This window comes from Scyliorhinus canicula, chromosome 4 (assembly GCF_902713615.1).
Source record: "Scyliorhinus canicula chromosome 4, sScyCan1.1, whole genome shotgun sequence".
In the NCBI taxonomy this organism is placed as follows: Eukaryota; Metazoa; Chordata; class Chondrichthyes; order Carcharhiniformes; family Scyliorhinidae; genus Scyliorhinus; species Scyliorhinus canicula.
The window spans coordinates 181,442,723-181,470,122 of record NC_052149.1 but is presented as its reverse complement, the minus strand read 5'-3'; the positions used below and the strand labels follow the sequence as shown (position 1 = coordinate 181,470,122).

The 27,400-nt window shown below is 48.8% G+C and overlaps 1 protein-coding gene across 1 annotated transcript in view; it reads right to left on the bottom strand.

Annotated features, from left to right (window-relative positions):
• unc5a (unc-5 netrin receptor A) overlaps positions 1-27,400 on the bottom strand; it is a 717,175-nt gene that overhangs the window by 168,389 nt on the left and 521,386 nt on the right. Inside the window, exon 7 of the mRNA XM_038795643.1 lies at positions 10,639-10,803. Coding sequence (XP_038651571.1) covers positions 10,639-10,803 — 165 coding nt within the window. The remainder of the gene's footprint in view (positions 1-10,638; positions 10,804-27,400) is intronic.

The window sequence follows — 27,400 nt, the reverse complement described above, 5'->3', positions numbered from 1 at the left end:
TAGATCTGCGAATAGCGTCTTTCCTCGTCAACCAAGGTTCTGGATGCATATGTTATAGATCTCTGTGCCACTGTCCCATTGATGTCCCTTACTCCATATTGAGAGACATCACATGTTAATGCCAGCTCTCTCCTGGGGTTCTAATAAGCCAGGATGCTTGATGATAGTAACTGCTGCTTCATCTTCACAAAGGCTTCATCCTGCGGCACCTGTCATGACCACTTCTGGTGTTTTTTAACAGTATGTGCAGGGGTGATAATAAAGGTAGCCAAGTTTGGGATGAATTTCCCATAGTAATTATGAGGCCTAGGAAAGATTTTAGTTCAGTCGTATTTCGCAGTGTCGATGCCTCTTTGATAGCCTTAACTTTATCCTCCATGGGGTGTAGGCCTTTTTTCTCAACTCGGTACTCTAGATTCGTCACTTTGCCTGCCTGGAGCACACATTTTTCTCGTTTGAGATAGACACCTGCTTCAGAAAATCATTTCAAACTTCTTCCAGGTTTGCTAAATGCTCTTTTCCAATGGCTCCTGTGATTAGTATGTCACCTATGTATCCTGCCACTTTAGGTAGCCCTTGGAGAATATTCTCCTTCATGCGTTGAAAAATGGCACTTGCTGCGTCACTGTGAAGGGCAGGCATGTATATTCGTATAACCTCTTATGGTTGTTAATCATCACATGTTTCCTGGATGACTCATCTAGTTCTAGCTGGAGGTAAGCATGGCTGATATCTAGTTCTATGAAGGATTGATCCCCCTCCCAGTTTGGCATATAGATGTTCTATGTGTGGCATGGGGGAACCGATTAAAATGTGAGGATTTATTAACCGTTAGTTTATAGTCCTCACAAAGGTGGACCGACTTGTTGGGCTTGAGGACAGGGACTATTGGTGCAGCCCACTCTGTGAACTGTACTGGTCGTATTATCTTGAGGCTCTCTAACCATTGAAATTTGGTCTCTACTTTGAGAAGTAAAGCGTATGGGACTGGTCATATCCTGAAATATTTGGGTAGGGCATTGGGGTCCGCATGCATCTTTGCCCTTGCTCCCTTTCTTCGACCATCACCTTCTTGGAGTGCCTCGGGATATTTGTTAATGACCTCGTACTGTCCACTGGCTCCTAGTTTAAACATTGACAGCCAGTCCAGTTGTTTCCCTGGAGCCAGTGTCTGTCCAAGAGGATGGGTTCTGGCTCTCGAACAACTATGAGCCGGAGTTGGGCTGTCTGCTGCCCATAAGTAACCGGGGTCATAGTGGTCCCCATATTCTTCAAACGTTCCCCTGTATATAGAACATAGAACATAGAACGATACAGCGCAGTACAGGCCCTTCGGCCCTCAATGTTGCACCGACATGGAAAAAACTAAAGGCCATCTAACCTACACTATGCCCTTATCATCCATATGCTTATCCAATAAACTTTTAAATGCCCTCAATGTTGGCGAGTTCACTACTGTTGCAGGTAGGGCATTCCACGGCCTCACCACTCTTTGCGTAAAAAACCCACCTCTGACCTCTGTCCTATATCTATTACCCCTCAATTTAAGGCTATGTCCCCTCGTGCTAGCCACCTCCATCCGCGGGAGAAGGCTCTCGCTGTCCACCCTATCTAACCCTCTGATCATTTTGTATGCCTCTATTAGGTCACCTCTTAACCTTCTTCTCTCTAACGAAAACAACTTCAAGTCCATCAGCCTTTCCTCATAATATTTTCCCTCCATACCAGGCAACATCCTGGTAAATCTCCTCTGCACCCGTTCCAAAGCTTCCACGTCCTTCCTATAATGAGGCGACCAGAACTGTACGCAATACTCCAAATGCGGCCGTACTAGAGTTTTGTACAACTGCAACATGACCTCATGGCTCCGGAACTCAATCCCTCTACCAATAAAGGCCATCACACCATAGGCCTTCTTCACAACCCTATCAACCTGGGTGGCAACTTTCAGGGATCTATGTACATGGACACCGAGATCCCTCTGCTCATCCACACTACCAAGAATTTTACCATTAGCCAAAGATTCCGCATTCCTGTTATTCTTTCCAAAGTGAATCACCTCACACTTCTCCACATTAAACTCCATTTGCCACCTCTCAGCCCAGCTCTGCAGCTTATCTATGTCCCTCTGTAACCTGCAACATCCTTCCGCACTGTCTACAACTCCACCGACTTTAGTGTCGTCTGCAAATTTACTTACCCATCCTTCTGCGCCCTCCTCTAGGTCATTTATAAAAATGACAAACAGCAACGGCCCTAGAACAGATCCTTGTGGTACGCCACTCGTAACTGAACTCCATTCTGAACATTTCCCATCAACCACCACTCTCTGTCTTCTTTCAACTAGCCAATTTCTGATCCACATCTCTAAATCACCCTCAATCCCCAGCCTCTGTATTTTCTGCAATAGCCGACCGTGGGGAACCTTATCAAACGCTTTACTGAAATCCATATACACCACATCAACTGCTTTACCCTCGTCCACCTGTTCAGTCACCTTCTCAAAGAACACGATAAGGTTTGTGAGGCATGACCTACCCTTCACAAAACCATGCTGACTATCCCTAATCATATTATTCCTATCTAGATGATTATAAATCGTATCTTTTATAATCCTCTCCAAGACTTTACCCACCACAGATGTTAGGCTCACCGGCCTATAGTTACCGGGGTTATCTCTACTCCCCTTCTTGAACATGTGGCCATTGTGGCCATGTTATCTTGCTGGCCTAGAGGCAAGATGCCCAGAGGCACCGGAAAGTCTGTTACCTGACAATGGAGATGGCAGCTCCCATATCAATCTCCATTTTTAAGGAATAGCCATTGACCACGAGTGTTATCTTCATAGTGGCATCCTTGGGGGTGATGATGCAGTTTGGCTGCATCATTTCATCCTCTATGGGCTGATAGACTTTCAAGGCCAGGGTCTGAGGTGGCTTTGGCTTCCAGCTTGGGCAGCACGTGTACTGCTGATTCTGGCAGGCTCGCCTGGGTCATGTGCTTGGCCACATTTACATCAGCCTTGCGGTTGACACTTGTAGTCTTCCAGCGAGGCTTCCTTGGTACTTCTAGGGTTTTCTGGCCAGTGTTTGAGATGCTGGAGTGTCCTGGCTGAAGTTGAGTTGGTGGGGGGGGGGGGGGGGGGGGGGGGGGAGGGTAAGACATGTGGCAGCCTTCACTGGGAATGCTGGCTTTTGCTGTTGAGGGTCTCTCCCCGCCTCCCCTCCATAGCCTGAGAACATTACTGCCCATCGTCCCTTGGTGCTCTTGAGCCCATTTCTTAGCCTTCCCCAAGGACAGTGCTAATTCAATGGCCGTTTTCTTTGTCTAGGATGGGTTCTGCCAACAATTAATTTTGTGTTGTGATGTTATTGATCCCACACAGCAGCCAATCTTGTAGCATCTCGTTCAGGGATGAGTCAAACTCGCAGTATTGGGCCAGCATCTTTAATCTAGCCAGGAATTCTATCATGGTTTCCCTGGGAGTCCTCCCAGCCATGTTAAATCGGTAAACCTGGAGGATTATGGACGGCTTTGGGTCATAAATGTTTCTTTACTAGATTTACAAGCTCATTGAATGTCTTAGTGTTGGGACTTCCGGGTATGTAAAACTCTTAATATTGCTGAATGTCAGTGTCCTGCATTCTGTCAAAATGATTTTTTAAATCTATCATCCCCTTCTAAGTCATTGGAGCAGAAGAAGTAAAGCACGTGTCCAGCATACTAGGGCCAGACCTCATAAGACTTGAGCTTCCCAAACAAGGGCATTTCCGTATTTTTCTTTTTGTTTTCCAATTAAGGTGCAATTTAGCGTGGCCAACCCACCTACCCTGCACATCTTTGGGTTGTGGGGGTGAGACCCATGCAGACATGGGAAGAATGTACAAACTCCACATGGTCAGTGACCGGGGGCCAGGATTGAACCCAAGTCCTTGGTGCAGTGAGACAGCAGTGCTGACCACTGTGCCATCCTAATTTCTGAGTTTTTCTTTGTGCTTTGTTTCTTATCGGAGTTGTCATCAGGGAGTTTCGAAAAGGCTGTTCAGAATCCCGTGCTTGATCCTTGTAATAATTCCAGGAAGAGCGGAGTGAAAGACCAAACTGGTTTATTTTAAACTGAAAATAAAGTCGCTACCGCATCATACAAAACATTCACAGCCCAGAACTATCGGGGACTGCAGGTCCGGGTCTGGGAGCCACTTTTAAATACCCTGCTAATGAACCCACTGGGTGGGCCTCCACCCGGTCACCATGGGAACTGGTATTCTCCTGACCCCACGAGGAGGTCAATCAGCAATCCCATGGTCCTCATGTGGGTTATCACACCGCCCTCTCTAGATCCTTTACACTACGACTACCCCAATTAATATTGGGGAAGTTGAAATCCCCAAATATAATTGCCCTGTTATTATTATTTTTACACACCTCAGTGAATTGTCTACATATCTGCTCCTCTATTGCCCTCTGTTTGGTGGCCTATAATACACACCCAGTGAAATGTTGTGGGTGGGGAGCATTGTTTTGTGTTCCTGACATGTTCTTGCTCCACCACCATTTTAGTCAGCCTGAATTCAGATGCAGGAAAGTACCCTCACCAGAGCAGTCAGAGCTTAATGTAAAGGGTAAAGCCATCTCCAATTAAATAATCAGAAATGTGCAACGTTTTAGTCAAGGCTACAACTAACATCTTTATCCATGAGACATCACCCAGGCTGAAGAAGACACAGGTAAATAATTTCTGTCTTTTCAAAGAGTAATTTTGGCCACGAAGAGCAGTAATAATTCCCTTGCTCTACAAAGATATTTTGGTCACAGGTTTTCAACTGACTCCTCTCTTCTGATCTCAGGTCAATATTTGTCACCACCTAGACTATTTCTAAGTCTCCCCTGAATAGGGGAGACTTTTGACTCCTGCATTTCCCTTTCTGATGGGCAAGTCATCATTTCATAAGGGCCTTCACTATGAAACAATGCCCGTCACATCGAAGACAGCGTGAAAGTTACAAGTATCCTGTAGTTACCTGCAGCCAGAGCTGATAGCAGTTTACCTTAGGACATGTCTGTTTATCATCCCCACTTCCATGCATGAAAGTCTTTGACCAACATCATCCCAGTCTTTCTACCCTCCAATCAACAAGATCTGCCCAAAGTACAAAACTGTACTCGATGCCGCCTCAAATTTCAAATGCAACAGTCATTACAAGAACATTTTCTGTACTTAAGACCTTCTGGTGGAATTTTAATTTTAATAGTTTAAACAAAGACTAAAATACTATTTTCCACCCTCATATGAGTCCCTATTGTTTGTCTGAAGTACTTTCTCATCTACTGGAATGCTTCAACACGATGAGATGTGACAAAAGTTTTCATCAGCATTGTGTACCTGCCACTAGGCTGCAGCTCAACATTTCCCTGATGTGTTGAAAACCATGCTCTAGAAGAGATTGTTGAGCCTAGTGAAGTCCACAGCCCTTTGAATTCCCAGTCTTCAAGATGGAAGAAATAGTTGAACTAAGTCCTGGACATCTCAAGCTTGATCATCTTTGAGAGATGCTGTTGCTGGGGCTTCAGACTCCTTCAGGGGTTAATAAACTGCACTAGGTCTCAATCCATGGTGCACTGCATGTGTGTAGTGTGGCACCACCACCGTGCTACATGGGATAGACTTCAAGCAGATCTAGCAACTCAAGACTGGGCATACATGAGGCGCTGTGGGTCATCAGCAGCAGCAGAATTGTATTTAATCACAATCTGCAACCATCATGGCTCAGCACATCCCCCACTCTACCATTACCACCAAACCAGGGGATCAACCCTGGTTCGATGAAGAGTGCCGGAGAGCATGCCAGGAGCAACATCAGGCATACCGAAAAATGAGGTGTCAACCTGGTGAAGCGACAGCACAGGACGACTTGTGTACCAAATAGCACAAGCAGCAAGCTAAGCATTTGTAAAACAAACACATCAGATATAAGCTCTGCAGTCTTGCCACATCCAGCCGTGAATGGTGCTGGACAATCACCTCACTGGAGGAGGAGGCTCCACAAATATTCCCCATTCTCAATGATGGAGGAGCCCAGCCCACATATGCAAAAGACAAGGCTCAGGCATTCACAACAATCTTCAGCCAGAAGAGTGGAATGTAAGATCCATCTCGGTCTCTTCTGGTGGTCCCCAGCGTCACAGATGTCAGTTCTCAGCCAATATGATTCACACCACGTGATATTTTTATGGGCCATGGTTCAGAGAACCCCCAAAGTGTATCATGGAGGTCACCTGACCCACAACGTTTAATAGATTGTGGTATGGGGAGCACACGGCTCACTCTATAGGTCTGGTACAGCAGAAAATAGACCAGTGTTTTTTTAAAAAACAAAACAATGTTTATTCTATGAACTCAAGTTCACCTTTTTAAAACAAACAGTGAATATCTTAGCAACGCAGCAAATCTCATACACCCCCCAAAGAATACAACACTAAATAACCTTCATGCTGTCCTTTTAACATCCCAAAAGACTTAACAAACCTTCAAACAGGAGCACATTAGGGTTTACATTCAAGACTGAAAACATTTTTAATTCTTCTGAATTCACCAAATGTTTAATAGATAGTCCTTCATGACAGAGATCAACAGCAGTGCAGCTCCCAGACACACCCAAGCTTTCTCAAACTGAAACTAAAAAGCAGAAGTGGAGCTCAGATCCACCACACTCTGCTGACATCACTCCAGTAATGTGAGCAGCTCCATTTCGTAAAGGTACATTTCCTCAAACACACATTTCTTAAAGGGTACTCTCAGATGACAATATCAAGAAATGGCTAAAGGCACTGGATCTGCAAAGGCTATGGGCCCCAACAATATCCCGGCATTCGTATTGAAGACTTGTGCTCCAGAACTTGCCGCACCACTAGCCAAGCTGTTCCATAACAGCTACAACACTGGCATCTACTCGGCAAAGTGGAAAATTGCCCATGTGTGTCCTGTACACAGGAAACAGGACAAATCCAACCCAGCCAATTACCGCCCTATTAGTCTACTCTCCATCATCAGCAAAGTAATGGAGTCATCAACAGTGTTCTCAGGCGGCACCTACTCAGCAATAACCTACTCACGGACGCTCAATGTGGGTTCCGCCAGGGTCATTCAGCTTCTGACCTCATTGCAGCCTCGGTTCAAACATGGACATAAGAGCTGAATGTTGGCCTGACTTTGCCATCAATGCTGGCATTGCACAAATGTTTTCGGAAAAAAAATCTGATGGCGCAATCTCATAACATTTATAATCATCACTTGATTTGGCACCGTCATCTGTGTTATCTGATAGGTCTATGAAAATATGGAGAAGTACAAAGACTATGCTGTGCCAGGTCCTGTGGCGTAGTGTGGTCAAGAGGAAAGATTACCTTGAGCAGCTTTTGAGTGTGCGCAATCCACAACAATTTCTGCCAATAACTGTTAAGTTCAACATACAAGTCTTCAATTTGTTAAAAGTAACCTTCCAATCTCTGTACATTTAAAAAAGGTAATGATCACCATTCAATTCTTTGGAAAATATCTGGTAATTATGGCAATTTATCTACAGTTTTCATGGAAAATGGAGCAGAATAAAATGATTTGATACTCAAAAAGCCGATAACAAGCTCTGAACATAAGTAAGAAAAAACAACTGTCACACATTAATTATTAGAAATTGCCTTAAGACCTAATCTTAATATTTTTAGCTGTTTTCTTTACCACTGGCTTTCACTTAACAACCCCAGTTTGGGAAGATAAAGGGGGATCTTGGTATTTGGATAGCTAAGGGTCTCCGTAACATTTGTCGAGCTTGCACCATGGAAAGGGTGCTCCAGTTTCAGTGTAGAGCATTATCACAACTCGGGAAACAGCAGTTACGAGTGGTAAGCTCAACATTGATTGGAGTTGAGCAGAGGCTTTGCAGAACCTCGGGGTTCCACGAGAGGCCCCCAAGGGTTCCGTGGAAGCTGGGGAGCCACGTGACAAAGATCGTGAAAAAGCCAGAATTATTTTCAAAATTGCGGCAAAGATTCGGAAAATAAAAAGTACCGGGGAGCAACGGCCATAATGGCATACACATAACAGGCAGTTGGCAAATGCAACTTCATACATATAGCTAGAAAAGACTTGTAAACATTTGGGGTTCCCCGATGTCACTAGAGGTTCCAGGGCTGGAAAAGTTTGGGAAACTCTGAAGTAGGGAATGTTTTCTATGGGCTGTCTCTAATAGAAGAATTTATCGTGTTCAACTATTACTGAGGGGGCACTAGACACCATAGAAAGCTTGCCTGTATGGCAGAGCTGGATATCAAACTCGTAGAATCATAGAATTTACAGTGCAGCAGACCACTCAGCCCATCGAGTCTGCACCGTCCCTTGGAAAGAGCACCCTACTTAAGCCCCATGCCTCCACGCTATCCCCTTTCTCCCCGTAACCCAGTCTAACTCACGGCGGAGGAGCTTTGCAAAGCTATTGACTCACTTGTCATCGACAAAGTTTCAGATGTTGATGCTCTACTGCCTAAACTACACAGGAAACCACTGCTCCTGCAACCTCGACATGAACGTTTCTGTCTCTACTCAAGAGAGGGATCATTAACCCAAGATATGCATGATGCAAAGATTGTGACCCTATATGAGAACAGGCTGACCACAGTAATTGCAACACTAATCGAGGCAGAACCTGCTGAGCATCATGGGAAAAGTGTTTGCTTGTGTTGCTCTTGTCAGACTTATGATACTGGGTGAATGCATCCACCCCAAATACTAGTGTGATATCAGAACTGGAACATCTACAGCTAAATATGATTTTCTCAGTCTGTCAATAGAAATGATGTAAATGAAGGAGACTGCTATATATTGTCTTCAGCAATCTCATCAAGGTATTAGACTAAGTGAGCAAAGCGGTATATTTAAGATGTTGGCGAAAACTGACTGCACACCGAAGCTACTCATTGTAATCGTCTCTTTCCATGACAACGTGATGGGTAAGTCAGCAATATCAGGGCAACATTAAACATCTGAGATCTACAATTGGGTTAAGCAAGGGTGTGTTCTGGTACCGACACCCTTTGGCATATTCTTCTCTTTGCTGCTCTCATATGCCTCTTGGTCATCTACAGAGGTTGTTGACTTGCATACCACAACTGATGGAAAGCTGTTCAACCTTACTCATGTGAGATCCATAACAAAGGTGCGCCAAATCCTCATCAGAGTGTTGTTCTAACTGACTACATCACACTAGCATTCCATATGAGGACAACGTGGTGACAAATGGGCAAACTCTTACACCTGCAACGAGTTTGGCATGACCATCAGCATCAGGAAAATAAATGTATTGGAAAAGGATGTTGCCATAACGCCATCTATGAGCATTAACAATGTGACATGTGAGATTGTTTATAGATTTACATATCATCATCAGCTGTCACTTGATGCTGAAATCAATGCATGCATTGCTAAAATTGCAGCTGTAATGTTAAAGCCATGGAAGAGATTGTGAAACAACAACAAACTGGCAGTGAATTCCAAACTGTGAGTGTGCAAAGCCTGCATTCTTCACAGAAGTGAGGCCTGGACAACATTTGTGAGGCAAGAAAAATGGTGGAACAGTTTCCACATTTGTTGTCTCAGACATTGTCTTGGTATCTCTTGGCAGGGCAAGGTCACCAACTCAGAGGTCCTGGAGTGTGCTAATTCCCTCATTGCATTCACTCATTGCTGAACCAACTATGCCTGCATTGGCTCAACCACATTCATTGGATGGATGACAGTCATAGACCAAAAGACATTCTGTTCACTGGCCACTGGCTCATGACCTCCTACGCGTTCATACCTTCGCTAAAATGACACCCTCATGCAAGATTTAAAGGTGGCGCACATTGAGACACACAACTGGGAGACAGCCGCTGTCAAAGGCTGACTGTCATATAGTTTTGCAGCACAGAAAGAGGCTCTTAAGCCCATTGTGTCTGCACTGGATTGTTTGGAACAGCATTAAAGAGGTGAGCAGAAATGATAAACTCAGCTGCCCGAGAAGAGGACCCAGAGAAAAGAGAAGCTGGAGAATATGACAGAGACTGTCATGCCAGAGCCGACTCGTGAGTAACACCAGACAAAGTTCAACGTTCAGTTGAGCATCACATTGCAAACCATCATCTTCCAAAATGGAAGGCTGCCACCACTATCCTGCTGTTCTGAATGACAATCAGTTTTGGTAAATCCATTCAGTTACACTACGTGCAATTGGAGTTCCGTATTTTTCTGTCCGAAATGATTTCATGCAACCATGTTTAAATGCACCTTGAGTATCTTTGTGGTGTTCAAGACAATTTCAAATCAACCCAAGGTTTCAGTTTAACTTACTGCTAAGCTGGTATGATTGAAATTAATGTAATTCTGTAAGATGTTGCTTTTAATCACTACTAAGCTCACAATGAGACAGAGAAACAGAAAATTCTTCTTTTTGGTTCTATCTCTATTTTGTCAATAGAATTTAAAGCTTAGGGTGTTACATTTCTGCCAAATAATTGCAAATTATTGAACCATTTTGTACTTTCTCAAACTTCTGTTTGCATGTTTCCTTTTTTGCAGCACATGTCACGTACTAAAATTATACATACTTTGTGGACATAAACCACTTGTGCAATTTTCTGACTCCAGGATAAGTCCGTCGCATTCCTTCCCACCATTTCTTGGTACTGGCTCAGAACATTCTCTATTTCTCCAATGAGTGCACTCTGTCCCACATGTAGACCATTTGCTCCATTCAGTCCAACTTCCATCTACTAAAATATGAAAAGAAAATTACGTTGAGGACTGTTATTTTGGAAATATGACTTCTCTGAAATAATCTCTGATAATGTCTGTTTCTTCTTGAATAAAAACATTCATTTAATCCATATTACGTTATAGCCTATTCATTTGAGAATGATCATAAATCTATTAAATAAGTGCATGCAATATGATATTGATTTAGGTCTGATTATATAGAAATTACAGTCATGAATGTAGATCTAAGCCTCAAGGGTCATAATGAATTACACATGCTTTATTTAGCATGTCATCACAATAATAACAACTTGTATATATATCAAGTTTTTCAGGCAATAAAATGTATCAAGATGCTTCATTGCAGCACTACAAACTAAATATGACACTAAGCTACAAGAGCAAATGTGTAAAACCCTGATCAATGAGGTAGGTTTCAAGGGGTATCTGAAAGCAAGTCAGAAAGGTGGAGAAACAGTCGGGTGGAGAAAGAGAATTCCAGAGCAAAGTAACTGATGGCAAGGCCAAGGCCAACAATGGTGGAGCAATTATAATTGAGGATGTTCAGGAAACTAGAATTACAGGAGAACAGACATCTTGTAGGGTTGTGGGGCTAGAGATGTGGGATTGGGGAGGAGGGGGGGGGGGGGGGGGGTAGTAGACCATGGAGGGAAAACAAGGTTAAGGATTTTAAAATCAAGGCATGGCTCAATCGGGTGCCAATGCAAGCCACTGAGATGAGGCTGAGGGGTGCGAGTTAGGATATGCACTGGAGAGTTTTAGATGATGTCAAGTGTACAGATGGTAGAATGTGGGTGCACAAGCCAGGGTGTTTAAGCATAATCAAATCTAGAAATGACAAAAGCATCATTGAAGGTTTCACCAGCAAATGAAATTAGACAGAGGCAGAGTTGATGATTACAAAGGCGGGCCTGGTGATAACGTGGCTATATGGTTGGTAGCTCATCTTAGGGTCAAATATGCCAGCAATATTCTTTTATGACACTATTCCAGTATATCTGGCCTGGCATTGTCCACATCTCGTCCTGGATCAGGAGCATGATAAACAAAAGGTTTTGCTGGGGTAAATAAGTGATGCTTAGTTCCTCTGGATGGAAGGTCAGTATGAGGAAGTAATCAATTTAAAATAATTACAAATTGAGAGAGAAGAGAAATTCAAGAAAAACCTTATTTTAGGGAGAATGAATTGTTCTCATGAGGGGTTGTTGTGCAAGAGATATGATCAGCTTTTAAACAAAATGTTTCATGGCAATCAAGACATTCAACAATATCTCTATCACTGAATCCCCCACTGTCAATAATTTGGATGTTACCAGATTAACCAGAAACTTAATTGGACTAGTCGCTTCAGTACTGTGGCTACAGGCCAGAGGCTTGGAATTCGCCAATGATTAATTCACCCGCGACTCCTCAAAGTATGCCCACCATCTACAAGGCACAAGTCAGGGGCGGGATTCTCCCCTACCCGGCGTGACGGGGGGTCCCGGCATAGGGGAGTGGCGCCAACCACTCCGGGGTCGGGCCTCCCCAAAGGTGGGGAATTCTACGCACCTTCGGGGGCTAGCCCCGCGCCTGAGTGGTTGGCACCAGAAGACTGGCGCAAAAAAAAACCGGCGCCCCCGGCAGCGGGGCTGGGCGAAAGGCTTTCGCCGGTCGGCGCATGCGCCGGCGGTGGTGGCCGCTGATGTCACCACCGGCGCATGCGCGATGTGGGTTTCTCTTCCGCTTCCGCCATGGTGGAGGCCGTGGCGGCCGCGGAGGAGAAAGACTGCAGCCAGGGCACTGGCCCGGAGTCTGAGCGGGGGGCCCCGATCGCGGGCCAGGCCACCGTGGGGGCACCCCCCGGGGTCCGATCGCCCCCCGCCCCCCCCAGGACCCCGGGGGCCCGCTCGCGCCGCCGATCCCTCCGCCACCAGAGGTGGTTCAAACCTCGGCGGTGGGAGAGGCCTCCCAGCGGCGGGACTTCGGCCAATCCGGGCCGGAGAATCATCGCAGGGGCCTCTCCGATTGGAGTGGCGAGATTCCCGCCGCAGCCACTTCCCGGGTGGCGGAGAATCTCTGCCACGGCGGGGGCGGGATTTTCGGCGGCCCCAGGCGATTATCCGACCCTGCTGGGGGTCGGAGAATTTTGCCCCAGGAGTGTGATAGAATGCTCATTCTCGCCTGGATGAGTGCAGCTCCAACACTCCAAAGGCTTGACACCACTCACGGCAAAGCAGTCCACTTGATCAGCGCCATATCCATTAACTTAAACATTGACTCCCTCCATCACTGTCACAGTGACAGAAGTGTGTACCATCTACAAGATACACTGCAACAACTTGCCAAGCCTTCTTTGACAACAACTCCCCCCCACCCCACCAAACCCGTGACCTCTACCATTGAGACGGACAAAGGCAGCAGACATATGGGAACTCCACCCCTTGTAAGTTGCCTCTCGAGGCACAACCATCCTTGACTTGGAGCGATATCCCCATTCCTTCACCATTGCTGGATCAAAAACCCAGAACCACACCAGTCATAGAATCATAAAATTTACAGTGCAGTAGGAGGATATTCGACCCATTAAGTCGGCACCAGCTCTTGGAAAGAGCATCCTACTTAAGACCACGTCTCCACCATATCCTGGTAACCCCAGCTAACCTTTTTCTTTGGACACTAAGGGCAATTTATCATAGCCAATTCACCTAACCTGCACGTCTTTGGACTGTGGGAGGAAACTGGAGCACCCGGAGGAAACCCATGCAGACACGGGGAGGACGTGAGGACTCTACACAGACAGTGACCCAAGCCGGGAATCGAACCTAGGACCCTGGAGCTGTGAAGCAACTGTCCTACCCACTATGCTACCGTGCTGCCCCATGATTAATAAAATGAGCTAAGGGTCTCCTTCCAGAAAATAAAACAGTAGGATATGATTAAATCATGACTGTTGTGTAAAAATAACGCTATCTTCACTGTTGTCTTTCTAGTTCAGTTAGACTTAGTTCAGTTCTCATTGATCCAAAAGCAGTATTAGTGGAGCTGGAAGTGGCTTTCGATTGAGGATAAGTAAATATCAGCTCTTCCTCAATCACCACAAACAATAAATGTCTTATTGACTTCTTGTGCTTTAACAGGTTGATGCACAATGGGTGTTAATGTTTAGGAGCTAAGGCTTTGCAGGAGCTAATTCCCACTATAAGCATTTACATTTACCTCACAGTGAAATCTGTCATCTGGGATTTATATTTTTCCGGCGTGAAACCTTGGCGTTGAGCATTGCTTGGCAAGTTCACAATTGTAGGCAGTCTGGAATTGGTTACAAAGCCATTTTTCAAGGCTCACTTTCATACATAATAAATAAAACCAATGTTCATTTTTAAAGGTGAAGCACCATAAAATTATAGTTGTAATTTGTGTAAGATTTATGTTCAGTTGAAAATTTTATATCATCATACCTATTACTAGGAATGAAAGATTGTTGTTAATTTCAAGCTGCATTAATCTTATACCTCTAGTGGAAGACATCATTTCATTCTTATTCATCCAAATTCATAGGTGGGGTGTGGAGGTGGAGGAGGGTAATAAACCATCTCATTTTCTTCCTGTTATTCCTTCATGTGATGCCAGGCCAGTATTTATTGCCCATCCCTAATTCTCCTTGAGAAGGTGGTGGTGAGCAATAACATAACAAATGGGTTCCTGAAGATTTATTTTGTTTTCACCTCCTGATCTCTATAAACACCTCCAGAACAGTAACTCTCCTCTAACATTTCTCCTCCAAATCTGGTCTCTTGTGCACTCTATTGTCTTCATCCCACCTTTGGCAGCAGTGCCTTCAGCTATCTAGATTCTAAACACCTCTAAATCTCTCTGCCACACTCTCCTCATTGAGGATACTCCTTGAAACCCATCTCTCTGACCAAGCTCTTCGTCACGTGCACTCACATTTCTTTCTTTGACTCAGTGTCAATTTTGTCTGATTATTGATAATGTTGAAGGTGCTGCAGAAATGCAAGGCACAGCAAAGCAATCTCACAACCAAAACATCAATCAAAGCACTGTACACTTGCCAGATCTAGTTATGAATGGTGGTAGACAATTAAACAATTAACCAGACGAGGGGGTGGTTTGCTGATGACTGCACAGTACCATTTACGACTCCTGAAGCAGTCCAAGTTTTTTTTTTGAAATGTTTTTTATTGAGTTTTCATATTTTATATCCAACAAATTACAAATTATTAGAGAAAAAAAAAACACGCAAAAATTAACATGTATATTTACAGGTAAGCATCTTCATAATAACACTGTGGCCGCCCCCTTTAGCCGGCATACATATTTTACATTCCCCAATATGGCCGAGGCACATGTTTATAGGCAATTATTACAGTTTGGTTTTGGGCCTTAGCTAGCCATCAAACCCCCATAACGAACCCGTAGTCCTCCACGCCCCCCCCCCCCCCCCCCCCCCCCCCCCCGGCTACCTTCCCCCGATTCCCGTCCATTTTCCCCTGATTCTTGGCCACCCGACTATTCTTCCTCTTGTTCATTGGCCACAAACAGGTCCCGGAACAATTGCATGAATGGCTCTCACGTTCTGTGGAAGCCGTCGTCTGACCCTCGGATGGCGAATTTGATCTTCTCCATTTGGAGAGATTCCGAGAGGTCGGACAGCCAGTCTGCAGCTCTGGGCGGTTCTGCTGACCACCAGCCAAACAGGATTCTACGGCGGGCGATCAGGGAGGCAAAGGCAAGGGCGTCTGCCCTCCTCCCCAGGAATAGATCTGGCTGGTCTGAAACCCCGAAGATCGCCACTATCGGGCATGGCTCCACCCTCACCCCCACCACTTTGGACATAGCCTCGAAGAAGGCTGTCCAGTACTCCACAAGTCTGGGGCAAGACCAGAACATGTGGGCGTGGTTGGCCGGGTCTCTTTGGCACCGTTCACATCTGTCCTCCACCTCCGGGAAGAACCTACTCATACGGTTTCTTGTTAAGTGGGCTCTATGTACCACTTTTAGTTGCGTCAGGCTGAGCCTTGCGCACGTGGAGGTGGAGTTGACCCTATGTAGTGCTTCGCTCCAGAGTCCCCACCCTATCTCAATCCCCAAGTCGTCCTCCCATTTCATTCTTGTTGCGTCCAGTACGGTGTCGTCCCTTTCTACCAGTCGGTCATACATGTCGCTACAGTTCCCTTTATCTAGGATACTTGCGTCTAGTAGGTCTTCCAATAGTGTCTGTCGTGGCGGTTGTGGGTACGTCCTTGTCTCCTTTCGTAGGAAGTTTTTGAGCTGCAGGTACCGTAGCTCGTTCCCCCCGGCTAGCCGAAATATCTCTGTCAGTTCATCCAGTGTTGCGATCCAGTCGTCCGTGTATAGGTCCCTGACTGTCAGTGTCCCCCCGTCCTGCCTCCACCTTTTGAAGGTGGCGTCAGTCAGTGCTGGTGTGAACCTATGGTTGTTGCAGATGGGAGCCTTGTCCGACATTTTGCTCAGGCCAAATTGCTGCCGCAGTTGGTTCCAGGATTGGAGGGTGGCTGTCACCACTGGGCTGCTGGAATGTTTTTTGGGTGGGGATGGGAGTGCTGCCGTGGTGAGGGCCCGGAGGGAGGTCCCCATGCAGGAGGCCTCCTCCTCACGCACCCACTCGGCTTCTGGCTCCTGAATCCATCCCCTTACTCGCTCGGCTGTTGCCGCCCAGTGGTAGAATTGTAGATTCGGGAGGGCTAGCCCCCCCTGGATTTTGTTTTTTGTAGGACCTTCTTTGGGATCCTAGCATTTTTACCCCCCCCCCCCCCCCCCCCCCCATACGAACGCCATGATAAGTTTGTCCAGCACTTTGAAAAAGGCCTTGGGGATGTAGATCGGAATGGATCTAAACAGGAAGAGGAACCTGGGCAGTACGTTCAGTTTGATCGTCTGGATTCTCCCCGCGAGGGAGAGCGGGAGTGTGTTCCATCTTTGCAGGTCCTTTTTTACTTCCTCCGTCAGGCTGGTGAGGTTCCATTTGTGGATCCCTTTCCAGTCATGGGCTATTTGGATCCCCAGGTAGCGGAATTTGTGTCGGGCTTGTTTGAACGGCAGCCCCTTTAGTGCTGCCCCCCCTCCTTGCGGGTGTACTGGGAAGATCTCGCTTTTGCTCATGTTGAGTCTGTAGCCTGAGAAGGCTCCAAACTCTTTCAGGAGCGCGATGATTCCGTCCATGCTGCTTTGTGGGTCCGAGATGTAGAGGAGCAGATCATCTGCATAGAGTGAGACTCTGTGCTCTCTGCCTCCCCTTCGGATCCCCCTCTAATTTTCTGCTGCCCTGAGCGCGATTGCTAGCGGTTCGATTGCTAGTGCGAACAGCAGCGGGGACAGTGAGCATCCTTGTCTGGTGCCCCTGTGCAGCTGGAAGTATTGGGAGTTGGTATTGTTGGTCCGTACACTCGCCATGGGAGCGTTGTATAGGAGCTTTACCCAAGCGGTGAACCCTGTTCCAAGCCCGAACCGCTCCAGTACCTCTATGAGGTATTTCCATTCGACTCTGTCGAAGGCCTTTTCTGCGTCCAGGGAGACGATCACCTCTTGTGTTCTCTCCCCGGAGGGGGTCATTATCACGTTCAGCAGGCACCTGATGTTCGAGGTAAGCTGTCTACCTTTGACGAAGCCCGTCTGGTCGTCTGTGACCACCTCAGGTACACAGTCTTCTAGCCTTTTGGCTAGGATTTTGGCCAGTATTTTGGCGTCTGCGTTCAGCAGAGATATGGGTCTGTATGACCCACATTCCATTGGATCTTTGTCTTTCTTAGGTATCAGCGAGATTGAGGCCTGTGCTAACGTGGGTGGCAGTGTGCTCCTAGCTAGCGAGTCTGTTAACATCTCCCGCAGGTGCGGGGCCAGCGCTGTCGCAAATTTTTTGTAGAAGTCCGCCGGGAATCCGTCCGGTCCCGGCGCCTTCCCCGTCTGCATGGAGCTAATGCTGTCCATGATCTCTCCCAGTGCTAGTGGTGCTTCCAGGTCCCGTTTTCTGCCCTCTCCCACGACTGGTATGTCCAGTCCATCAAGGAACCAGTTCATCCCAGCCTTCCCCGTTGGGGGCTCTGAGGTGTACAGCTCTTGGTAGAAGGCCTTGAAGGTTTTGTTAATCCTCTCTGGTTCTGTTTCCAACGTGTCTCTGGTACCCCTGATTTGCGCAATTTCTCTGGTGGCTGCCTGCTTTCTCAGCTGGTGTGCCAACAGGCGGCTGGCTTTCTCTCCGTTTTCGTACAGGGTCCCGCGCGCCTAGCGGAGTTGGTGCACTGCTTTCCTGGTGGAGAGCAGGTCAAAGTTCCTTTGTAGTTCTTTTCTCTCCGCCAGGAGCTCTACGGTCGGGGCCTCGGAGTATTTACGGTCTACCTCCAGTATGGAGTTGACCAGCTTCTGCCTAGCCACCCTTTCCTCCCTATCTCTTGGCGCTTTGAAGGCAATGATTTCCCCGAAGCAGTCCAAGTTAATGTACAGCAAGACCTGGACAACATTCAGACCTGAGCTGCTAAATGACAATTACATCTGCACCACACAAGTGCTAGACAATGACCATCTCCAACAAAAGTGAATATATCTATCTCAACTTGACATTCAATGCCATTACCATCACTGAATCTCCCACCATCACCTTCTTGATGCTTAACATTGATCAGAAACTTAACTGGACCAACCATATTAATAACATTGCTACAAGAGCAGGTAAGAGGCTGGGAATTCTGCAATTTTTAATTCACTTTACGACTCCTCGAAGTCTGTCCACCATCTACAAGGCACAAATCAGGGGTGTGACAGAATATCACTGCTTGCCTGGATGAGTGGGGCTCCAACCACAATCAAGAATATTGATGCCATCAATGACAAAGCAGCCCACTTGATCGGCACCACCTTACACATTTACTGTCCATTACTGTCACATTATGTACGATATACAAGTTGCGGTGCAACAACTCGCCAAGGCCCCTTCAACATATCTTCCAAACTCACGACCTCTATCACCGAGAAGGACAAGGACAGCAATCACATTGGAACATCACCACCTGCAAGTTCCCTCCAAGCCGCACACCACCCTGATGGAACTATATCATTCTTCTTTCTCCGTTGCAGAATCAAAAATCTGGAATTCACTCGCTAACAGCAACACGGGTGGACCTACACCAGGTGGACTGCGAAGGTTTAAGAAGGCGTGTCACCACCACCTTCTCAAGAACATTTAAGAAGGTGCAGCAAACGCTGGCCTAGGCAGCGATACCCAAGTCCTATGAAAATATATTTTTGTAAGTTGCTATTGCTGATTTTTTTATTGTATATCTAAATATTTGTGAGGATGTTCCAAAGTGCTGGACAGCCAATTAATTGTTTTTTTGAATAAAAATCACCGTTGTGAGCAAAATCTTACAAACAGCAATGAGATAGATAGATAGATAGATAGATCGAGAAATACAGCTCAGAACAGGCCCACGATGTTGTGCCGAAGTTTTGTCCTAGGTTAATCATAGATCATAGAATTTTGGACACTAAGGGCAATTTATCATGGCCAATCCACCCAACCTGCACATCTTTGGACTGTGGGAGGAAACCGGAGTACCCGGAGGATTATATTCATTAGAATTTAGAAGAATGAGAGGGGATCTCATAGAATCTTACAAAATTCTAATAGGATTAGACAGGGCAGATTCAGAAAGAATATTCCTGATGGTGGGGGGAGTACAAAACTAGGGGTCATAGTATGAGGATAAGTGTAAACCTTTTAGGACTGATGTGGGGAGAAATTTCTTCACCCAGAGAGTGGTGAATCTGTGGAATTCACTACCACAGAAAGTAGTGTAATTTCAAGAAGGAATTACATATAGCTCTTGGGGCTAAAGAGATCAAGGGCTGTGGAGGGAAGGCGGGATTAGGCTTTTGAACTTGATGATCAGCCATGATCATAATGAATGGTGGAGCAGCCTCAAAGGGCCTCCTCCAGCGTCTGCTATGTAAGTATACTGAAATGACTGAGATTTCAAAGGAAATAAAAACACTCTGTCGAACATAGTGGGTGAGGATTCATCTCTGAAAGTTATCTCGAGACTATAGACTATTGGATAAAAAGCAAAAACAACTGTCTGTGTGGAATTTGTATGCTTTCCCCGTGTCTATATGGGTTTCCTTCAGGTACTCCAGTTTCCTCCCACAGCCCAAAGATGTGCTGGTTGGGTGGATTGGCCATGATAAATTGCCCCTTAGTGTCCAGGGATGTGCAGGTTAGGTTATGGGACTATGGAGATGGGGCGGGGTGGACGTGGGTCTGGAAATGGGTAGGGTGCTCTTTCAAAGGATCGGTGGAGACTCGATGGGCCAAATGGCCTCTTACTGCACTGTAGGGATTCTATGATAATCTTCATAACCGTTATGTTCTGATCTTTGTAACTGCTGCTTTTTGTCTGAATGAATTTTATCATTACAAACAGCTTGATACAATAGGCATAAAATAATCACTATGATACTGAACTCGCAACAGAGAGATCATATATAGAATCTGAACAGAAGATCTGCACTCAGCAGGGAGGCAGGTATCAGCGGGAAGATTGCTCTGATTCTTCCCTGGATGTCATGCTGGCAGCATATTACTCGTGCACACCCACGACCAATGCAAACAACCTTTGGTGAGTACTGCAGTAGATAGTCCTCGATCATCTCATGGTTACAGCACAACAAACGTAAGTTAGAGCAGGTGCTGGAAGCAGGGACAGCCATGGAGAAGTCCTGTCAGAGGGCAGGAAATTCCAAAATCTGCACTGTTGGGCACAGATGTTGAGCCTCACAGATTATCCATGAAAAAAAAACTTGTGGAGCAGGAATGGGAAATGTGTGCATTTTCTGAGGCTGTGCGCACCCTTGTAGGGAGTTTGGAAGTGTCCATTTCTAACATTAATGCCATGGGCCGGGATTTTTCCGCTGGCATCAAAACTGGCACGAGCAACTCCGACGTCAATGGACCTCCAGGCCCAAGCATTCACCCCTTCCTAGGTGGCTAGTATGGCGCTGGAGAGGTGTCTGCTGCTCCGACACTCGAAAGCCGGCGTGCCACGGCCGGCGCGGGTCCGCGCATGTGAGCCATGGCTGACGCAGGTCCGAGCATGTGCGTGGGCTGCTATCTCCGCACCAGACCCTGCCCAATATGGCGGAGCCCTACAGGTGCCCGGCGCGGAGGAACATAGCCCCCCCCCCCCATGGTATTAGGCCGCCCGCCGATCGGTAGGCCCCAATCGCGGGCCTGGCCACCGTGGAGGGCCCCCCCCTGCACCCCCCCCCCCCCCGCCGGAGTCGGATCCCCCGGCCTCCCCACCAGACGGCCCCCCCAGCCAGAACTCCGAGGTCACGCTGGGTAGGACCATAGGTAAACAACGCTGGTGGGACTTGGCGGAACTCGGCGGGCACTTAGCCCGTCAAGGCGCAGAGAATCTCTGGGGGGGGGGGGGACGCTTTCAATGGCCTCCGACCAGCATGGCGGCGACCGGATTGGCGCCGATTCTCGTCAGAGCGACGTGCGCGATTCTCGTTCCCCCCCCTCCCCACGCCGATTCTCCGACCTGCTGCGGGATCGGAGAATCCCAGCCACGATGTCTCAGGTATTTTCACTGATGCCTGCTACCCACACCTGAACCCCTTGGCAGTTAAATTTCCCAATGTGTTTGCATTGCAAATTGCGAAACAAAAATTAAGAAATCTGCCCAGCTTCTAGATAGGATGACTCTAAAAGTGGCAGCATTAAAAATAACCCAATTACTTTCCTAACATATTTCATGATGGAACCTACCACCCCTCTCTGATCTGACCTACAAACATGACTCCAGCCCCTCATTATGTAGTTGCCTCTTTAAAACCTCAGCACATCTGAGTTATACATTATGCCTTTACGATGTCAGCCACAACCTATGAGCAATTTATTTTTTGAATTTAGAGTACCCAAAGATTTTTTTTCCAATTAAGGGGCAATTTAGTATGGCCAATCCACCTACCACGCACATCTTTTTTGGGTTGTGGGGGCGAGACCCACGCAGACACGGGACGAATGTGCAAACTCCACACGAACAAATTTTAAAAAGAATTCTGAGCAGTATCAAGTGTTGTTAACTGATGCCTTGAGTCTGGTATTTGTGTTCATGGAGCTGAGCTATCCAAAGTATCAACAAGTCAACTAAATGTAAAGCAACGCTTCTGCTTTTTTGACGTGTTAAAGCTCTTGGTGTTTGACTTCTCATCCCAATTTCCAAGAATAGATGCAATTAAATTCTGCAACAGAAATGGGTAAATCCAAAATGTGTGAAGGAATAAACTGATGTAATCTGCCTCTGTGCTAAAACTGTCTTTTGCAACAAGCACATTTCAAGGCACCAAAGTTCTGTTGATTTGCTGAGGAATAAAACTGATTTGTCTATCTGGGGATCAGAGTTTAGAGATTGAGAGATAATCCACCATTTAAATTTTGCCCTAAATTCAATCAGAAGTGAGTGAAGGTGGAATATGCACATGACCTAGTTAAAGTGCAAAAAAACAAATGATTCATTTCAGCCTAGATGGCGCCTCATTTCTATCCTAAGAACCAGTGATCTAACTGATGCCTCTATAAAACAGGAATATATTAGAAGAACTAAGGAAAGCTGGTGCTGAAATCTCAAATTGAATTGTTGTATTTGATTGCGCTGTTCCAATTATAATTTATATTGGTATTTTGTCAGATATATCGGGCTGGATTATCTGCCACTCACTGTTGGTAGCGGGTTTACTGATCTGGAAGAGAATCAAGTGTTGGCCTAAAAAAGGGATCAGTGCCGGCTGTTCTGATGCCATTTAGATATGATTAATGTGCTGGAAGTCCGATGCTCCATCCCTTCATGATGCTCCAGCCTCTCAGCCGGGACTCACACAGGCATGAATTGGTGCAAGTATTTATGGTGCCATGGTCATTAAAGTTACGGTGCCCAGGGTGCCATGGTCATTAAAGGGGAGCAAGGAGGTAAGCAAACTATTCCAACTTTTCAGGTTTCCTGGTGCGTGTAGGCCTCATGGAGTAGCGGAGAAGTACTTGGTGGCAACTATGTGGACACGGAATGTTCCCATGTACCCTGGCTGAGTCTCCGGATCCAGGATTGGAATATTCAGCCACCGTGGAAACCACCTGAAAGCAAGTCATCCTCAACCTTGAGGGGCTGCCTAAGAAGATGAAGAACTCCTCAGAATCCCACTGCGGAGGAAGCAGGGGATTAGCAGAGCTCATTACAAACAAAGGTCACATGCACCATGGTCGCTGGAACCATCCCTGGCACACAGCCCCTCTCAGAGTAAAAGCCTCACCAGTGACACTATCAGCTAGCCCACCCGAGGATCACGAGGTGCTTCCAAGCCCTGCGTGACCACGCATCCCTGATCCCAGCCATCCTGCCCCGGTCAGGAAAACTGACCAGCTTCCTGACACAATGTGTGTTAAACCCAGGCCTCACATCACACTGCAGCTAGGATCGCAGCAAATCGCACACATCCCTCGTTCACCCCCATCTATAGGACTTGGTCAGACATTAGGCTCTTAGGATGGCTGGGAGACGAATGGCTGCACAGTATGAACGTCTCCACCACACAACCAGTTGCCACCCTCCTGGCGGGATAGCACAAGCCTCACCCAGTGAGGAGACCAACCGTAGGCCTCACTGGGAGAAACAGGATGGGTGTTGGCAGGGTCGGGTGGTGAGGATAGAGGCTCCCCACATCACCGGCCGGGTGCCAAAAATTGATGGGGGAAAGAGTGTAGTGCAGATTCCATTATCTCAAAGGGGCCGGTGGGGAATACATGTTGAGGGTGGCACAGCAGTACAACTGTCACGGATGCTCAATGCGCCCAGGCATTGGATGACATCACCTTGAACCTGGACCAAGCCCTATAAGATAGCTGGGCACCGGACTTGCCGCCATTGCTGGCATACCCCTTGTTCAGAGGCGATCGATGGAACGCATGTCAGCAACCGACCACTGGTTCGACATGGTGTGCCCTTCATCAATCAGAAGGGCTTCCACTTCATGATAGTGCAATTGGTGTGACCACCAGCTGCACATCATGCATGTCTGCGCCTGACATCCAGGTAGCCTGCACAGCGCACGTATCCTGGTGAACCCTGGGGTTCCCGGCTCCTTTGAGGCGCTCCCTCGGGTAAATGGAAACTAATGGGCGATGAGGCTTACCCGCTGAGGCCATGGCTACTGATGCCTATGTGGAGGCAGAGAACCGGTATGATGACACTCACACAGCAACCAGGAGTGTCACCGATCATACAGTCACCGAGCGATGCATTGGTCTGCTCAAGGTGCGCGGCCAATTCCTGGAGCACTCTGGTGGGGCACTCCAATATAGACCCCAGAGGGCCTCAAGCATCGTGGTGGCCTACTGCATCCTTCATAACATCGCTCAGCAACAGGGCAATATATTGGCACAGGGGAAAGAACGGCAGGTCTCAGCTGATGAGGAGGACGATATTTGTGTCCAGGACGATCTGGGCGTGGATCCTGTGCTGGCATGGCAGGCCGCCCAAAGTGTGATCCAGGGCTGCCGCACGTAGGCAATCTCATCACCTCCCGATTTACCAATTATGCCCCCCCTACTTTGAACCCCCCCCCCCCCGCCCTCTCACAAGGAGTTCACTTTCCCTGAGCCTCTCATCCCTTCTCTCTCCCTTATTCCTTCCAACCCTACCCTATCCCTTAGTCCTTAACTCCACATTTCCCCTAGACTTCCACTCCTTTCCACTAACACGTATTGTGGGGAGCCCAGGCCAACCACAACGTTGGTCCATTCCGCCCCCTCTCTGGCCAATCAAGATCATCCCACCCCTCACACTCATCTGACAGAGGGTTACAGGTTGTCGCAGTCTGAAAAAGTGCTTAATGCGACAACATATATATAGATTTGTGCCCCAGCCCCTATGACTAAACTGTGCCCTGCACCTGTGCCAACATTAAAAAAAATAAATTTAGAGTACCCAATTAAATTTTTCCAATTAAGAGGCAATTTAGCGTGGCCAATCCACCTGGCCTACAGATCTTTGGGTTGTGGTGGCGAAACCCACGCAAACACGGGGAGAACGTGCAAACTCCAAATGGACAGTGACCCAGAGCCGGGATTGAACCTGGGACTCGGCGCCGTGAGGCAGCAGGGCTAACCCACTGTGCCACTGTGCTGCCTGCACCTCTGCCAACTTAACTGCTCTCTAACTTTCTGGCCTTATGGGTCCAAACGCTACATCTTGGTGGATCACCAGACGGTACAGCAGGAGTGGAGACGGCCTGCTGTGATTCCCGCCCTGCGACCTGGGTCCCCCTGGTTGGCGGTCGTCTTCTGGGGCGACAGGTACCTGATGGGTCCGGCTGCTGATCAGGCGTCCCAGGTGGTGTGGTACCACCCTGTTCTGCCCGCTGCCCACCAGATGCGCCAGGGACAGGTGGGGGGAAGTCCGAGGTGCTGTGGTGTTCAGGAACCTCCCCTGCGGGAGTCATCGGCACGGGCCCCATTACCTCCTCCTCCCTCGGGATGCCCAATGGCCCCGGGCTACACCATGGGATGGGGATGCAAGCAGAGCTAAGCCCCGAGGTTCCCCCGCCGCCTGGCGCTGCCAGTCCTGGAGGCCCGCTCTGGTCTCGACCAAGGTCTGTATGCTCGTGGCCATGGAGCACAGGGAGTGGCCAATCTCCGTCTAGGATTGCACCACATCACCCATTTACTGTGTCACCACATTCTGGATTTGTTTCCCATCAGCCAGTGTCTGCGCCACTTCCCTCTGAGACTGGGCCACCTCCCTCTGTGACTGCGCTACGTCGGCCTGCGCCTGTGGTTTCCAGGTTGCTCTGGCACATGGCTGCAACCAGAGGCGGCAATCCTGCCCTTGGCCTTGGCCAGCACCTGCACAGAATGCCCAGGCCTTGGACATGCTGCTCCATAGCCCAAACCATCACTCCCAATGCCGCCACAGCGGATGATAAATGTGTGGTGTTGGCCTGGGTGGCATGCAGGGCCGGCTCAAGGCACCGGCAACTCGGGCAGTCGCCCGGGGCGCCATGTGCTAGGGGGCGCCAGACTCGGGTCCCGCGCATGCGCAGTTGGGCCGGTGCCAACCAGCGCATGCGTGGTGGCCGCCCTCCCCCAGGGCAGCCCCGCCCCCCCCGCTCGGTCCGCTCCCCCCGCCCCCTCCTCGGGTCCGCCCCCCCCTCGGGTCCGCCCCCCCCCGCCCTCGGGTCCGCCCCCCCTCGGGTCCGCCCCCCCAGGCCCCCATTCGGGTCCGCCCCCCCTCGGGTCCGCCCCCCCCGGGTCCGCCCCCCCTTCGGGTCCGCCCCCCCCGGGTCCGCCCCCCCTTCGGTTCCGCCCCCCCCGCCCCCTCCTCGGGTCCGCCCCCCCCGTCCCCTCCTCGGGTCCGCCCCCCCCGCCCCCTCCTCAGGTCCGCCCCCCCCGCCCCCTCCTCGGGTCCGCCCCCCCCGCCTCCCCCTCGGGTCCGCCCCCCCCTCGGCCCCGCCCCCCCGCCCCTCCTCGGCCCCGCCCCCCCCGCCCCCCCTCGGCCCCCCCCCCCCTCGGCCCCCCCCCTCGCCCCCCCCCTCGGCCCCCCCCCATGCCCCCCCCCCATGGCCCCGCCCCCCCCAAAGGGCGCCGAAGTTCAGCTTGCCCGGGGCGCCAGCAACCCTAGGGCCGGCGCTGGTGGCATGCATGGTTGGCACCACTGCCTGCTCCTGCACGTGGTTGGCCTCCACCAACTGTGTCTGCAGATACTTGATGCTCACCGACAACTCCTCATGTATACCCTGCGACTCCCTCTCGACAATCGATGGACTTTACATTCCAAAAGGCCTAAACCTGTCTAAAGGCTGCCAGTCCCTGGGGTCGCTCCACCCTCCGACCGTCTGCCCCCTCAGCTATTCCTACTTCTACCTGCTGTACCAGGTCAGATGTGTGGTGCACACCAGATAGTGTCTCAGGAGTCTCTTAACTAAATTGCTCAAACGAGGTGAGTGTCTCTGGGATGATGGAGGGTGTTGGAGACAGCTGTGACAGGAAGTCAGTGTTATCCTCTGACCCGAGCTCCAGGGTGTCCTGAGTCTCGGACGGAGGGCTGCGCCTGAGCTGCTCTCAGCATCAGTGCTCAGCTCATGGTGGGGCTCCAGTTGGCCGGTCCCATCGTAAACAGGTCTTGCAAGACACAACACATGATTACACCGTGAGCCGGGGCGGGAGTGGGGGTGGTGAGCGTGAGGATGGTGGGGATGAGGGTGGTGTGGGGGTGATGGTTTTGGGGGGTAGTGTGGGGGTGAGGGTGGGGGTGAGGGTGAGGGTGGTGTGGGTGAGGGTGGTGTGGGGGTGACGGTTTTGGGGGGATGGTTTGAAACACATGTTATGGGGAAGTGCAACTCAGCAGGGTCTCACTTCCTCGCTCCACCCCAGCGACCTCCCTTTGCTCTGGGTCGCTGACCGCACCCATGGCCCTCTGTTCTGCCATGGTGAGGGACCGCAAGTTCGGTGGTCCCCCTCCAGTCTTCTCCTGCCGCCGGCGGTTGTGTGCGGTCTTCTCCTGGTTGTCTGAGGTGTGGGGT